The following is a 17,435-nucleotide window of genomic DNA, read 5'->3' on the forward strand; positions in this document are numbered from 1 at the left end:
CAGGATGATGTTACCTCTGACAGTGACACAGTTTGAGCTAGTGTTCTAAAGTCAGAATCTCAATTTGCAGACAGTGTTTCAGGGTATTGCCTCTCGTCAATGCAACGTATGAGAACTGATTTGGCTAGGTGAGAGGCTCTGGACTGAAGTCTAAGGCTACTTTCACACTAGTCTGTCGGTACGGGCTGTCGCCATGCGTCGGCCAGACGTACGTTGTGAAATAAATGCACAACGGGGGCAGTGGATGCAGTTTTTCAACGCATCCGCTGCCCCATTGTAATATCCGGGGAGGAGGGGGTGAAGTTCCGGCCGCGCATGCGCGGTCGAAAATGGCGGACGCGACGCACAAAAAAAGTTACATGGAACTTTTTTTGTGCCGACGGTCCGCCAAAACACGACGCATCCATCGCACGACGGATGCGACGTGTGGCAATCCGTCGCTAATGCAAGTCTATGGAGAAAAAACGCATCCTGCGGGCAACTTTGCAGGATGCGTTTTTTCTCCAAAACGACGCATTGAGACGTATGTCACACAACGCTAATGTGAAAGTAGCCTTACAGGTAACCTTTCTTCTAGTGGAGAGTGACATACTGGCTCTTGCCGGTATGCCACCAAACCCAACTTGCTTCCAACAGATGTCGCTATAGAGTACAAGTCCTCTTCCTCTATGAAGTGGCAATTTGTATATTAAATTTCCCAGAGGAGCCTTGCACGCCTGGTATGTCATTCTCCACAAGGAGAAATGTTACCCCTTAGACCTCAGACCAGAACCTCTCATCTAGCCAAATCAGTTCTCGTGCTTTGCACTGACGAGGGAGTGAAATGCAAACATTTTTCAAAACAAGTCATGGTGTTCCGTGCATCAAGTTTTTGTTTCGGCTCAGCTTCCTTGTAATTTTTGAATTGTGTGAACTTGAAATCTGATTTTAAATCATCAGGGTGATCATCCATATACAAACATCATGTGCTTCGGAATACAATGGTCCTTTTTTCAGAGGATCAATGTTTAAAGGACGGACGCTATTGATTAGGTAAAGAGTTTTCAACCAAGTAATACATGCCCAGGAGGAATAACAGGACAATGAGAATTCTGAAAACTAGCTCCTTATTGAAAAGTAAATGCTTTGTAGGACGGTTATTGTGTAGAACTTTCCTAGTAACATGAATAAAACCAATCCGAGGTATAAAAGACATCCCCGACTAGGACATCTGGAAGTGCTCACGTAAAATGTGCAGGAGAACGTGCGACATGAAGGTTAAATGCTCGGATTGTTCCAGTCCCCAGCCTAATTGTTTAAACGCGGCTTCTCGCAGGGTGCAGTAGGCTATATTTCACCACGCATCTTTTTGTTCTTCGACAATAGAGAAGAATTTAATATCCGACAGTCACTTTATCCTCATACTTCAACCAAACACAATTATAACATAAGATCCTAATTATAAAAAAAATCAAATTCATTCACTCCTATTAAGTTTCGATGGAAAAAGAGCAAAAATAAAAATAAAATTTTTTTTTACAAATAAGTAAAAAACAGAAAATAAATTACAGCAATTGAAAAAATGTTCAGAACAGAACATTTAATTAAAAGAAAAAATAAATAAATGGAAACAGAGAAAAGACTACATTTAAAATGGAGCATTGTCATTGTCTATGTTTTTTGGGAAAACAAGACGGCCGCAGTTCTTCAGCTCCATGCGCGTAAGGGCAATGGATGGCGGCACGCGGGCAGCCACTGGGATGGTTGCTATAGAACCAGCAGAGTCGCGTCTTTAACGCGTCGGCCGAGAGTTTGCGTTTGGCTTCTGTCCTGCGTTTATCGGAAGCGGTTTGTGTCTCTTGGGTCCAATCTCGAATGGAAACCATTGAATTCATCACTAAGGGCAAAAAAAAAAAAAAAGGTCATCAACAACTCCAGAGATCAACATTCATCTAGGAAAAGGTTTCAAATATATCAGTAGATGGTAAACAAGCGTTATGGACACCTGCGGGTAGATTTTTTTTTTTGTGAAATGTATAAAATTGGGGTTAAAAATAATTTTTGCAATTAGGTTATATTAAAAAAATGTTGCACCATTTTGCTCTTACAGAGATTCTCTACTTCCTTGCACATTGCTGGCTGCAGAATGAGTTAACCGAAAATCCGTCAGTGAGATCACTTTAAAAAAAAGCAGTGTGCAACTCTTATTTGAATGACTGTTCAAACCAAGCACACTTGGCATAGCCAAACAGCTCAGAGCACCTTCCCATCTACACCCCCCCATCTTTGCCCCTCCTCTATTTTGATTGACAGCTCAGACTTCATGGAGTTAGAGAAGTGTGGAGATGGATGTCAAACAAGTACCATATATACTCGAGTATAAGCCGAGATTTTCAGCCCAAATTTTTGGATGCCGTACTAATCTGCGCGCCGCCCTCTGCCTGAACAGTCAGTGCGGAGAGACGCAGCAGCAGCATTATATATTGCACAGATTTATGTGGAGCATCTATGGGGCCATACTGAACGGTGCAGAGCATTATATATGGCACAGCTTTATAAGGAGCATCTATGGGGCCATACTGAACGGTGCAGAGCATTATATATGTGGCACAGCTTTATATAGAGCATCTATGGGGCCATAATGAACGGTGCAGAGCATTGTATATGGCACAGCTTTATATAGAGCATCTATGGGGCCATAATGAACGGTGCAGAGCATTATATATGGCACAGCTTTATATGGAGCATCTATGGGGCCATAATGAACGGTGCAGAGCATTATATATGGCACAGCTTTATATAGAGCATCTATGGGGCCATAATGAACGGTGCAGAGCATTGTATATGGCACAGCTTTATATGGAGCATCTATGGGACCATAATGAACGGTGCAGAGCATTATATATGGCACAGCTTTATATAGAGCATCTATGGGGCCATAATGAACGGTGCAGAGCATTATATATGGCACAGCTTTATATGGAGCATCTATGGGGCCATAATGAACGGTGCAGAGCATTATATATGGCACAGCTTTATAAGGAGCATCTATGGGGCCATAATGAACGGTGCAGAGCATTATATATGGCACAGCTTTATAAGGAGCATCTATGGGGCCATAATGAACGGTGCAGAGCATTATATATGGCACAGCTTTATAAAGAGCATCTATGGGGCCATAATGAACGGTGCAGAGCATTATATATGGCACAGCTATCTATGGGGCCATAATGAACGGTGCAGAGCATTATATATGTGGCACAGCTTTATATGGAGCATCTATGGGGCCATAATGAACGGTGCAGAGCATTATATATGGCACAGCTTTATGTGGAGCATCTATGGGACCATAATGAACGGTGCAGAGCATTATATATGGCACAGCTTTATGTGGAGCATCTATGGGGCCATAATGAACGGTGCAGAGCATTCTATATGGGGCACAGCTTTATGTGGAGCATCTATGGGGCCATAATGAACGGTGCAGAGCATTATATATGGCACAGCTTTATATAGAGCATCTATGGGGCCATAATGAACGGTATGGAGAATGTATTTTTAATTTTTGAAATTCACCGGTAGCTGCTGCATTTTCCACCCTAGGCTTATACTCGAGTCAATAAGTTTTCCCAGTTTTTTGTGGCAAAATTAGGGGGGTCGGCTTATACTCGGGTCGGCTTATACTCGAGTATATACGGTAGATGGGAAAATGCACTGAACTGTTTGGTAGTGGGGAATGAGAGGAGTGAGGGGGAAAATGAGAGGCGTGATGGGAAAATAAGGCTACTTTCACACTAGCGTCGTACTCGGCCCATCGCAGAGCGTCGGGCCGACATACCGACGCTAGTGTTGCATACGCCGCACAACGGGGGCAGCGGATGCATTTTTCCAGCACATCCGCCGCCCCATTGTGAGGTGCGGGGAGGTGGGGGCGGAGTTCCAGCCGCGCATGCGCGGTCGGAAATGGCGGTCCGTTGGCAGCAAAAAACGTTACATGTAACGTTTTTTTGCATCCGACGGTCCGCCAAAACACGGTGCAACCGTCGCACGACGGTTGCGACGTGTGGCAATGCGTCGCAAATGCGTCGCTAATGTTAGTCAATGGTGAAAAAACGCATCCTGCAAGCACTTTTGCAGGATGCGTTTTTTCGCTAAAACGACGCATTGCGACGTATTGCAAAAAACGCTAGTGTGAAAGTAGCCTAAGAGAAGTGAGGTGCTATAACTAACTACAGATATTTACTATGCCCAGGCGGGCTCTTCAGCTAGTATATATATATAGCATCCTATTACACTAAGGTTTCTGAAAAAGGACAACCCCTTTAACATTAACACAGCACCGCATATAGTTTGACTGTGCCCTGAATAGTTAAAAAATATTTATTCTATATCACATTGGATTTTGCCGCCATGCAACACACACACCAGCTCCTGACCAGTATCTTAATATGGAGGCTTTGAAGGACTCCACATTAGTCATCCATAGGATTACATGGGTTCCATATAAAGTGGTTCTACGCCCCTGTGCTCCCAAAGCAGGAGGTGACTGAACTTGGACGCAGCCCTAGAGGCGATAATGTATTAATGTTACCTTGAAAGACCTGGTGATTGTTCCTGAGCAGGGTCTGCAGACCTCCGCACTCATTCTTCAGTCTCTGTAATGTCTCCTTTTCAAGGACGTCCGCTACTTCCCGCAATGGAAGACTTCCTATAATGGATACGAGAAACATCAAAACTGGCATCCTGGTGCTCCAAGTAATAGACCTGCATGTCCTCTACACGTGCCGCGCTGCTGCCATATGCCAGAACATGCAACCAAAAGCAGGAGCCCAAGATGCTAGTCCTGTCCTGAGGAAATGGACTGCACAACCTTCCTTTTTGTGGCCCTAGATAACGGGGCCGAATTTACAGGGTCGTAATCTAGGTCGAATGTTTCCTAAGGAGCCTCAAAGAAATGTAACCCCCAGGTGCGACTAATACTAATGCTTTAGGACATTATTGTCATCATGTGAGCGTAATAGGCTTCACTAACAACATCTTAGAGCCCTATGTTCGGTCTTTACACTAGAAAAAGCCTGAGCTCCTTCCTGTAATAATTTCCCTAGTTCTGGGCTCCTTCCTGTAATAATGTCCCTCGTTCTGGGTTCCTTCCTGTAATAATGTCCCTCGTTCTGGGCTCCTTCCTGTAATAATGTCCCTCGTTCTGGGTCCTTTCCTGTAAGGTCCCTCGTTCTGGGTTCCTTCCTGTAATAATGTCCCTCTTTCTGGGTCCTTTCCTGTAAGGTCCCTCGTTCTGGGTTCCTTCCTGTAGCAATGTCCCTCGTTCTGGGTCCTTTCCTGTAATAGTGTCCCTCGTTCTGGGCTCCTTCCTGTAATAATGTCCCTCGTTCTGGGCTCTTTCCTGTAATAATGTCCCTCGTTCTGGGTCCTTTCCTCTAAGGTCCCTCGTTCTGGGTTCCTTCCTGTAGCAATGTCCCTCGTTCTGGGTCCTTTCCTGTAATAGTGTCCCACGTTCTGGGCTCCTTCCTGTAATAATGTCCCTCGTTCTGGGCTCTTTCCTGTAATAATGTCCCTCGTTCTGGGTTCCTTCCTGTAATAATGTCCCTCGTTCTGGGTTCCTTCCTGTAATAATGTCCCTCGTTCTGGGTTCCTTCCTGTAATAATGTCCCTCATTCTGGGTTCCTTCCTGTAATAATGTCCCTCATTCTGGGCTCCTTCCTGTAATAGTGTCCCTCGTTCTGGGCTCCTTCCTGTAATAATGTCCCTCATTCTGGGCTCTTTCCTGTAATAATGTCCCTCGTTCTGGGTCCTTTCCTCTAAGGTCCCTCGTTCTGGGTTCCTTCCTGTAGCAATGTCCCTCGTTCTGGGTCCTTTCCTGTAATAGTGTCCCACGTTCTGGGCTCCTTCCTGTAATAATGTCCCTCGTTCTGGGCTCTTTCCTGTAATAATGTCCCTCGTTCTGGGTTCCTTCCTGTAATAATGTCCCTCGTTCTGGGTCCTTTCCTGTAAGGTCCCTCGTTCTGGGTTCCTTCCTGTAATAATGTCCCTCTTTCTGGGTCCTTTCCTGTAAGGTCCCTCGTTCTGGGTTCCTTCCTGTAGCAATGTCCCTCGTTCTGGGTCCTTTCCTGTAATAATGTCCCTCGTTCTGGGCTCTTTCCTGTAATAATGTCCCTCGTTCTGGGTTCCTTCCTGTAATAATGTCCCTCGTTCTGGGCTCCTTCCTGTAATAGTGTCCCTCATTCTGGGTTCCTTCCTGTAATAATGTCCCTCATTCTGGGTTCCTTCCTGTAATAATGTCCCTCATTCTGGGCTCCTTCCTGTAATAGTGTCCCTCATTCTGGGCTCCTTCCTGTAATAGTGTCCCTCGTTCTGGGCTCCTTCCTGTAATAATGTCCCTCGTTCTGGGTTCCTTCCTGTAGCAATGTCCCTCGTTCTGGGTCCTTTCCTGTAATAGTGTCCCTCGTTCTGGGCTCCTTCCTGTAATAATGTCCCTCGTTCTGGGTCCTTCCCTCTAAGGTCCCTCGTTCTAGGTCAGTATCAGAGATCGGTGGCAGTGCAGGCTACCCCCTTAGTGGCTGGAACTAAATACCTACGTGGACTGGGCACCAAACCTTCAAACACCACGTAGTGGCTGTTCTCAGGTACTGCAGGAAGGAAGTATATTCACTATATTACTGGATTAGTATAAACCACGACATACAAAAAACTAATACCATAAAAATATAAATTCCAGATAATTTAAAAAATAACAATTACCAGCAACCAGGCACTATATCCGATTCTTATGTCATGGTTACACAGATATTCCCATATGCCTCCTGAGGGACTGTATCATGGGAGGCAAAATCTGAATGCAGATCAGTTAAACCAGTATTGACTGGGGTTATCATCTTGCTGTTTTTTTGACTTATCAGGGGCACAGTGCAATAGGGCTTATTTTTACATGGGCTCAATCTTTTGTTAAAGGGCATATTGCAAGTTCTGGGGTCTTCAATGTTTCCAGAGTGGCATGCTAAGGGCAACACTATAAAATCACCCCATATTAAATGGTGATTACTAAATTGTGTGCTGCACCATTACCATTACACTAAATTATTGTACTAGACATTTCGGTTTGGTGGCGGTTTTTTGAGATTTCCTTGTTAGTTGTATACTGTTCAGACACTATATGACATTGTGTATGGTATCATTTTTGTAGCGGTATTATCCGGAAATCCCCTATTGGTGTATTAACTAGGGACTCCTAGGGATAGGAGGGTAAGCCGCTGAGGAGCGGGGGGCCGACCTCCGCAGATAGGTAGGGTTCAGCTAGGGGTGGAAAGGGTGAAATAGGCACACTCATACCCCAACCTACCTTTGATTACATTTGGTCTAGTATGGTGGGTCAATACAAGTGACCTGGTGTTGTGTTAGTATTTTTTTTAGGTTTAGTTTGTTTTGTTTTTTTTAATTATCTGGAATAAAATTAATATTTTTATGGTATTAGTTTTTTTGTAAGTCTCAGGTACTGCAGCTCACAACACATTCACTTCAAAAGACCCGAGGACTGGTGACTACACGCATACGGTCCTATGGTGAACTGTTCTGGCTCCATACAACGCTATGTACAGCTACAGTATTTTTCGGACTACAAAACGCATTTTCTTTTTTTTGTAACAAGAAAAACTCTTTAAAAAGTGTGTGCGTATTATAGTCCGGAGGCAGCTTCCTGTAATGGAGAACGCAGACACCACGAACGGCCCTCTCTCCTCCTGTCTGAAACTGATCTAAGTGATCGGTGTAGAGCAGGAGAGGAAGCTTATGGCACTGAAGGGAGGCTGCAGGAGCTAAGCAGCTGAAGGACCTTCTGCACCAATAATTCCAGGACTTCTCAGGTCATGTGCTCAACTCCTGCAGCCTCCACACAGGTCCCGATAAGGAACTGCAGGATGTGGTAATGTAAAATGTGTGCGTGCGCAAGTATACGAGCATGCAGCAGAGCTGTGTGTATGTAAATGTGCATGCAGCAGAGCTGTGTGTATGTATATGTGCATGTAGCAGAGCTGTGTGTATGTATATGTGCATGTAGCAGAGCTGTGTGTATGTATATGTGCATGTAGCAGAGCTGCGTGTATGTATATGTGCATATAGCAGAGCTGTGTGTATGTATATGTGCATGTAGCAGAGCTGTGTGTACGTATATGTGCATGTAGCAGAGCTGTGTGTACGTATATGTGCATATAGCAGAGCTGTATTTATATGTGCATGTAGCAGAGCTGTGTGTATGTATATGTGCATGTAGCAGAGCTGCGTGTATGTATATGTGCATATAGCAGAGCTGTGTGTATGTATATGTGCATGTAGCAGAGCTGCGTGTATGTATATGTGCATATAGCAGAGGTGTGTGTATGTATATGTGCATGTAGCAGAGCTGTGTGTACGTATATGTGCATGTAGCAGAGCTGTGTGTACGTATATGTGCATATAGCAGAGCTGTATTTATATGTGCATGTAGCAGAGCTGTGTGTATGTATATGTGCATGTAGCAGAGCTGCGTGTATGTATATGTGCATATAGCAGAGCTGTGTGTACGTATATGTGCATGTAGCAGAGCTGTGTGTACGTATATGTGCATGTAGCAGAGCTGTGTGTACGTATATGTGCATATAGCAGAGCTGTATTTATATGTGAATGTAGCAGAGCTGTGTTGTGTGTATAACACTGCAGAGAGACATCAACAATAGATTTATTACCTCCCTATTCTACCCTAGTACATTAACCCTTTCACGACATGCGCCGTACATGTACTGCGCATGTCGTGTCTCCCCCTTTGATGTGGGCTCCGGCGGTGAGCCCACATCAAAGTCGCGACATGTCAGCTGTTTTGTACAGCTGACATGTGCGCACAATAGCGGCGGGTGAAATCGCTATTCACCCGCCGCTATTAACCTGTTAAATGCCGCTGTCAAACGCAGACAGCGGCATTTAACCGGCGCTTCCGGCCGGGCGGCCGGAATTGACGTCATCGCCGACCCCTGTCACATGATAGGGGGTCGGCGATGTATCAGGATGGTAACCATAGAGGTCCTTGAGACCTCTATGGTTACTGATGCCGGCCTGCTGTGAGCGCCCCCCTGTGGTCGGCGCTCACAGCCCACCTGCAATTCAGCTACATAGCAGCGATCTCATGATTGCTGCTATGTAGCTGAGCCAATCGAGTGGTGCCAGCTTCTAGCCTCCCATGGAGGCTATTGAAGCATGGCACAAGTAAAAAAAAGTTTTTAAAAATATGAAAAAAATATAAAAAATATAAAAGTTTAAATCACCCCCCTTTCGCCCCATCCTAAATAAAACAATAAAAAAACAAAAAAAATCAAACCTACACGTATTTGGTATTGCCGCGTTCAGAATCGCCCGATCTGTCAATAAAAAAAAGCATTAACCTGATTGCTAAACAGCGTAGTGAAAAAAAAATTAGAAACCCCAGAATTACGTTTTTTTTTTGGTCGCCGCAACATTGCATTAAAATGCAATAACGGGCGATCAAAAGAACGTATCTGCACAAAAGTGATATTATTAAAAACGTCAGCTCGGCACGCAAAAAATAAGCCCTCACCCTACCCCAGATCACGAAAAATGGAGACGCTTCGGGTATCGGAAAATGGCATTTTTTTTTATTTTTTTTTAAGCAAAGTTTTGAATTTTTTTCACCACTTGGATAAAAAATAACTTAGACATGTTAGGTGTCTATGAACTCGTAATGACCTAGAGAATCACAATGGCAGGTCAGTTTTAGCATTTAGTGAACCTAGCAAAAAAGCCAAACAAAAAACAAGTGTGCGATTGCACTTTTTTGCAATTTCACCGCACTTGGAATTTTTTTCCCGTTTTCTAGTAAAAGACATGGTAAAACCAATGGTGTCGTTCAAAAGTACAACTCGTCCCGCAAAAAATAAGCCCTCACATGACCATATTGACAGAAAAATAAAAAAGTTATGGCTCTGGGAAGGAGGGAAGTGAAAAATGAAAAAGCAAAAACGAAAAAGGGCAGCGACTTGAAGGGGTTAACATTAGCGGTAATGAACTCTCCACTTTACACTGCCAGGGGCGATTTAATTAATAGGAAAAAGTGTTTTTCCTCTTTTCTGCTGTCTAAACCTGGGGTGCATCTTGTGGTAAGAGGTGACGCATAGTCCAAAAAATATATATTTAAAAAAAGTGATGATACTTACGGCCATTGTTCCAGGTTTGCTCGGCTCCTCCGTCTGTAGACCGGTTGTCCTTATCTTCTAGTAATAACTGTGCGACCTGCAGCACCACCTTATCAGTGAAGTCTCGGGGGAGTAGGGCGCAGTTCCTGACTTGTTCCACTTTGTCTCTGGGCCTGAAACCCGATATCCAGTTAGCAGGTTCTGGCTGTAGGCAATGCTCAGTGCGGTCCGATGTAATGGAATCGTGTGCAGAGTCCGTGTTATGTTCACAGGTCCCAGGAGCTGCTGCACATGCTATAGAGTCAGCCACATGACTGGAGATGTACTGAGCCCTCCGGGCATCGGCCTGTGGCTCCTCAGCAGGAGAGTAACCCCGAGACTTCCCTATAAGGCACACCTGGAATTAGGTCATCAGAAAGGAAATTACATTTCATTATTTACCTTGTACCATTACATCCTGTATTATACCCCAGAGCTGCACTCACTATTCTGCTGGTGCTGTCACTGTGTACATACAGTAGGTACGGAAAGTATTCAGACCCCTTTAAATTTTTCACTCTGTTTCATTGCAGCCATTTGGTAAATTCAAATAAGTTCATTTTTTCTCATTAATGTACATTCTACACCCCGTCTTGACTGAAAATAAAAAACAGAAATGTAGTAATTTTTACATATTTATTAAAAAAGAAAAACTGAAATATCACATTGTCAGAAGTGTTCAGACCCTTTTGCTCAGACACTCATTTAAGTCACATGCTGTCCATTTCCTTGTGATCCTCCTTGAGATGGTTCTACTCCTTCATTGGAGTCCAACTGTGTAATTAAACTGATAGGACTTGATTTGGAAAGGCGCACACCTGTCTATATAAGACCTCACAGCTCACAGTGCATGTCAGACCGAATGAGAATCATGAGGTCAAAGTGTGAAGGAAGAAATTAAGAAAGATTCTCCATTTTGTGCTTTTCGACTCCATTTTGTTGTTTTGATATAAATTTTGTTAGTAGGCTAAAGTTTACAGCTGTTATGAGACCTTGATTGTTGCAATCTAAACAAAACATGAGACTGAGGGTGTATTGTTCTACACAACTTTGACGCACAGACTGTTCCTGCATTCTTATAGGTTAAGAACCGTGAGCGTGTTCTTATGCTGATTGGTTGAAGTATAATTTCTATGACTATGATAAGTCATACAGAATAAACGGGGGCCAGAGAGATCAGCTTGATCCCCCCCAAACAGAGACACACGTCTCCGTCTGGTAATTTTCAGTTGCCGGCAACACCTTGTATATTAATTTGGAAATCACTGAGTTAACCGTGAAGGATCACTTTAGATCCTCCCTCAACAGTTGGCGCCCGAAACGTGGGGCCCCAAGCAGGAACGCCTCTGCCCCCCGGAGGACAACAAGACAAAGGACCCTCGGACCGGACACAGGCACTGGAAAATTGGGACTGATCATCCCCCACAACAACCACGGTAAGTTGGCAGTTATACTGTCCAGACTGACCGTTTGGTGTGGTTTTCCTGTGTTTGTTGCTGCAAAGAGGATCTGAGGTTTGTCCCCGAAGGTGGGATGATTTTTGGGTGGAATCATATAGAGGTGTAGTTCCGTCGGGAGCCCAGTGTTCGAACCGTACCTCATAAGGGACGGACACCCCAGATTGACCAGTGATGTAATTCTCATTATAGTCAAAATATCCTGAATTCCTGATCACTGTTAGAATCAGGCGCGGTGAGGTGATCGAAGATGGGTAGGATGCGTAACTCAGGAATATATAGGTATACAGTATGTATATTTCCAGAGGTGTCCGGAGGGAAAGTCTGAGACGCCCTCCTCCTTTCGCTGAGTACCGCGATTTGCGCGGTGAGGTGATCGAAGATGGGTAGGATGCGTAACTCAGGAATATATAGGTATACAGTATGTGTATTTCCAGAGGTGTCCGGAGGGCTAGTTTACTGGGGGCAGATTTATTATCACAGTTCCGCTCCAGAATATAATTCCAAGATGATGGTCAGCTGGTACTTACGTTATACAGGGTGGAGCGCGGTAATTTGCTGATTTGGGAATGAAATAAAAAAATTATGATCATTAGAAAAATTTATTTTATATTTTAATTATACTGAACAGTAATGGAATTTTTAAATTACATGTTTTTAAATAGTGTATCTGGCAAATGTCGACCTTCGCTATCCACACACTGCTGCATACGTTTTCTGAAGTTTTCATGAACTCTAACAAGCATGTCCACTGGTATTCTGCCAATTTCAGCTTCAATATTGTTCCTTAGGTCTTCCAAGGTGTTGGGACGGTTGATATACACCTTAGACTTCAGGTAACCCCAAAGGAAAAAATTGCATGGGGCTAAATCTGGTGAGCGTGCTGGCCAGTTCACATCTCCCCTCAAAGAGATAAGCCGTCCAGGAAACATTTGCCTCAAACAATTCATGGTAACCCTCGCTGTGTGTGCAGTGGCACCATCCTGTTGGAACCATGTATCCTCTAGTTCCATTGCCTCAAGAGCCGGCTGAAAATAATCCTGTATCATAGACAAGTACCGTTCGGAGTTCACAGTTATGGCACGACCGTTATCCTGAAAAAAGTAAAGACCAATGATGCCTACTCGTGATATGGCGCACCACACAGTGACGCGGTCCGAATGCAGAGGTCTCTCGTGAACTTCTCTGGGGTTTGTTTCACTCCAGTAACGTATATTTTGTTTGTTTACACACCCACTGAGGTGAAAATGTGCCCCATCAGAAAAAAACACAATTGCGTCACGGGGTATCGTTGCTAACATGTCTTCACAAGAGGTCCGCCGTGTCAAATAGTCCCGTGCTGACAATTGTTGGACCACGCACATTTATACGGGTGAAAATTCAGTTCATCATGAAGAATCCGGTGGAGAGAACGTCTTGAAATGCCAAGAGCAAATGATTGCTTCCGAGCAGAGCGTTTCGGAGATTGCAGTACTGCTGCTCTAACTCTCTCGATGTTTTGTGGTGTTGTAATCCTTCTCTCAGGTCCCCTTCGTACACATGACACATTCCCTGCTGTTCTGAATGCATTCACCCAATTTATAATTGATTGCCGTCCAGGAACACGTCCGCGTGGAGGAACAGCGAATTGTAAACGAAAAGCACGCTGCACTGCAATGATCGAGTGGGCATTTGAAAAATACGCTTCAACACAAAATGACCTCTCCTCACGTGTCCACTGCATGATGGCAACTGAAAGGCGGAGGAATACAAATCTCCCATCAGCCACTGTAAGCCACACCCACTCTCCCCTCTCTTCGACCGACAGTGCCGCCACAGCATGCAGTGCAAAAAAGCAAATTACCGCGCTCCACACTGTATAACCCCTATGCAGATGAACACAATGAGATGTGTATCCTACATGCCTTTCCTACGGTTATGATGGCCCTGATAGGCCCAGATCCACCCCCAATAATGCCTGTAGAACCAGTAAAAGTGTTTCTCAAACTTGGTGCCCCTTTTCCCAAAGTCTATCAATACCCTTTGAAACATGATCAGGAGCGGTGCCTCAAGGAGCAAATACAAACATTACTCGATAATGGTGCCCTGATACCCTGTGTTTCCCCATGTAACACGCCCTTGTTTCCCGTTAAGAAAAGCCCCCACCCGGCCAACCCCCTGTGTACCGGCTGGTACAAGATCTACGGGCAGTTAATGCAGCTACTGTTCTGGAAACTCCGGTGCCTAAGGCTACGTTCACATTTGCGGTCAGCACCGCAGCGTCGGGCGCCGCAGCGTCGCCGCATGCGTCATGCGCCCCTATATTTAACATGAGGGCGCATGGACATGCGTCGCACTTGCGTTTTGCGCCGCATGCGTCACTGCGGCGCCCGCGTCCGGGCGCAGAGGACGCAGCAAGTTGCATTTTTGCTGCGTCCAAAATCAATGAAAAAAAGGACGCATGCGGCGCAAACCGCAGCGTTGTGCATGCGTTTTGCTGCGTTTTTGTTTGCGTTGTGCGTTGCGGCGCCGACGCTGCGGCGCACAACGCAAATGTGAACGTAGCCTAATCCACATACTCTTTTGTCCCAGATATCTCAGGATGCTGCTTGGTTCACAGTCATCGACCTCGCCGATGCCTTGCCAGTTTCTGTTTGCATTCACTTATCAGGGACGACAATTGACGTGGACAGTTATGCCACAAGGGGCCCAAAACAGTCCCAATCAGTTTGCAAAAAATATATGTGGCTGATCTTTTGTTGTGTGCACGAACAGAGAAGGAAGCCATTGTTGCCACTGTTAGCCTCCTCAGGTATCTGGCAGATCTCAACTGTCGGGTTTCGGCCTCGAAAATTCGGTTCTGCCTTGGTCAAGTGATATTTTTGGGTCACTGTCTCCTTCAGGGTGTCAGACACCTCTCAAAAGAAAGAAAAATAGCCGTCAGCTGCCTTCCTTTTCCAAAAGATGAGACTGAACTCCAGCGTTTTCTTGGACTATGTACTTTTTGTCGTCAGTGGATACCGGACGCAACCCGCATAATGCAATCTCTCTATAATGCCCTGAAAGACGGTTCAAGATATGCTGATGATTTTGGCAGATTCCACACCGGATACGCTGTTACTACGGAAGATGCTGTAGTGCACGGAGCTGCACTCCCTCCCTCACTGTCAGCACAAGAAGTAGAACTTCAGGCTCTGTCTACTGCATGTGTTCTGGCCAAAGACAGGCGGGCTAATATATACACAGACTCACAGTATGAATATGGTATTGCTCATGATTTCGGAGCCCTATGGGCCAATCGAGGGTTTATTTCTACTGCTGGGACTCCAGTGAAGAATGCTGAAGCTGTTAAAACTTTCATGGACTCAATCAAATTACCTACCCAGGTGGCCATTATCAAAATTAAGGAGCACGGTCCTAGGAAAAGTCCACACACTGTTGGTAACACTTTTGCGGATATGGAAGCAAAAAGCTGCTGCTTTCCTAACCGTTGAACAGACCATTTACTAGCTATGGTGACCACACGCTCTCAGCGTAAACAGTTACAAGAAACACTGACTCTACAGGAACCTGATGATCGACGCCAGACTGAAATTTTCTGTCGGACCCCGTGAGACCGCTGAATGAAGAGAATGTCCCCAAAGGAAGAAGTGAAGCAGTGGAAGGCTGATGGAATATGTATGGACCATGGTCTGTGGAAAAAGGACCAACTTGTGTGTCTCCCTAAGCGGATGTACCCTGCTATTGCCATGTGGGCACATGGGCCCACACATTGAGGAAAAAATGTACAAAAATTCTACTGGGCTCCAGGTATTTCTACCGTCCTGACAGCACTCAACCGTGCATGTAACATCTGTCAGACCTGCAATCCTGGTCAACTTCAACGTGTACCCCCAAAGCACCTTGCTAAGCCTGACTATCCTTTCCAAAGGCTCCAAGTGGACCATATCACGTTGCCTAAGTCTGGAAGGTATGAATATTGTCTGATGGTTGTTCATATGTTCTCCAGTTGGCCGGAAGCATTCCCCGTTACCAACATGACTGCAAAAACCACAGCGAAGAAACTGGTGATGGAAGTCATATGCAGATATAGTGTTCCAGAAGTCGTCTCATGTGTATCAGGAGGTTTTGATAATGCTTGGATCCACTGTAGCCCTCCATACTCTGTACTATCCACAATCCAGTGGGAAAGTTGAGAGGCTGAACAGCACACTGAAGGGACAATTGACCAAAATGATGCAGGAGACTACGGCTCCATGGCCAGAGCTCCTACCCATTGTACTGTACCACATTCGTACTACCCCTAAGGCAAAACATGGCCTGTCCCCATATGAGATATTATTTGGTGCTAGGCCCCCAGTTGCAAATTTCCAGCCTCAGTAGTTATCAGAAGAAACTGACCGTGCTGTTCAATATGTTATTCAGCTTAGTAAAAATCTTGCTAACACCCATGTTTTAGTTTTTTTCTTGCCTTCCAGATTCAGCAGAAACCGACACTTGTCACAATTTAAAGTTTGGTGGTTTCGTGGTCGTGAAAAGCCATGTCAGAAAATATGGACTAGAACCCTTGTATGACGGTCCCTACCAAGTCCTCCTCATCACTCCTATGTCACTAAAGCTGGAAGGAAGGTCGACGTGGATCTACGCATCGCACTGCAAGCTGGTCGAACACACTAGTAGCAAATAAGGGGACATTATGTTGTGATTTTTCGTATTTCCATATAATAATATTGGTAACTAGGGTTGAGCGAAACGGGTCGATCATTTTCAAAAGTCGCCGACTTTTGGCTAAGTCGGCGTCTCATGAAACCCGATCCGACCCCTGTGCTTGTCGGCCATGCGGTACGCGACTTTCGCGCCAAAGTCGCGTTTCAATGACGCGAAAAGCGCCATTTCTCAGCCAATGAAGGTGAACGCAGAGTGTGGGCAGCGTGATGACATAGATCCTGGTCCCCACCATCTTAGAGAAGGGCATTGCAGTGATTGGCTTGCTGTCTGCGGCGTCACAGGGGCTATAAAGGGGCGTTCCCGCCGACCGCCATCTTACTGCTGCTGATCTGAGCTTAGGGACAGGTTGCTGCCGCTTCGTCAGAAGCAGGGAGAGCGTTAGGCAGGGTCCACTAACCACCAAACCGCTTGTGCTGCAGCGATTTCCACTGTCCAACACCACCTTCGGTGTGCAGGAACAGTGGAAGCTATTTTTTTTTTTTTTTTCCCCTCAGCGCTGTAGCTCATTGGGCTGCCCTAGAAGGCTCCGTGATAGCTGTATTGCTGTGTGTACGCCACTGTGCAAACCAACTGCTTTTTTCAAAGCACATATCCTCTTGTTCCTTCCTTTCTGCACAGCTATCTTTTTTGTTTGTCCACACTTTTTATTTAATTTGTGCATCAGTCCACTCCTATTGCTGCCTGCCATACCTGGCTTAGATTACTGCAGGGAGATAGTAATTGTAGGACAGTCCCTGTTTTTTTTTTGTTTTTTTTGTGGGAGATTAAGATTGGCATTTCTGCTACAGTGCCATCCCTGTGTGTGCCATCTCTCACTGAGTGGGCCATAGAAAGCCTATTTATTTTTTCCGTGATTTGTGTTCTAAATTCTACCTCAACACAAAAACACTACATCAATCAGTGGGAGAAAAATATTGGCCTCAGTCAGGGCTTGTGTGCCACTCCTGTGTGTGCCATCTCTCATTCAGTGGGCCATACAAAGCCTATTTATTTTTTTGTTTTTTTTTAATATTATTGGGTTTCTAAAGTCTCCGTGAAAAAAAAAAAATACATAAAAAAACAG

The 17,435-nt window shown here is 45.0% G+C and overlaps 1 protein-coding gene across 1 annotated transcript in view; it reads right to left on the reverse strand.

The window, feature by feature from the left end:
- Positions 1 to 1,557: 1,557 nt before the first annotated feature.
- TRMT44 (tRNA methyltransferase 44 homolog) overlaps positions 1,558 to 17,435 on the reverse strand; it is a 55,243-nt gene continuing 39,365 nt past the window's right edge. Inside the window, exons 9-11 of the mRNA XM_077280067.1 lie at positions 10,191 to 10,566; positions 4,571 to 4,687; positions 1,558 to 1,876 (exon numbers count right to left, since the gene is read on the reverse strand). Coding sequence (XP_077136182.1) covers positions 1,644 to 1,876; positions 4,571 to 4,687; positions 10,191 to 10,566 — 726 coding nt within the window. The 3' untranslated portion in view covers positions 1,558 to 1,643. The remainder of the gene's footprint in view (positions 1,877 to 4,570; positions 4,688 to 10,190; positions 10,567 to 17,435) is intronic.

This window comes from Ranitomeya variabilis, chromosome 1 (genome assembly GCF_051348905.1).
Source record: "Ranitomeya variabilis isolate aRanVar5 chromosome 1, aRanVar5.hap1, whole genome shotgun sequence".
NCBI classification, from domain to species: Eukaryota; Metazoa; Chordata; class Amphibia; order Anura; family Dendrobatidae; genus Ranitomeya; species Ranitomeya variabilis.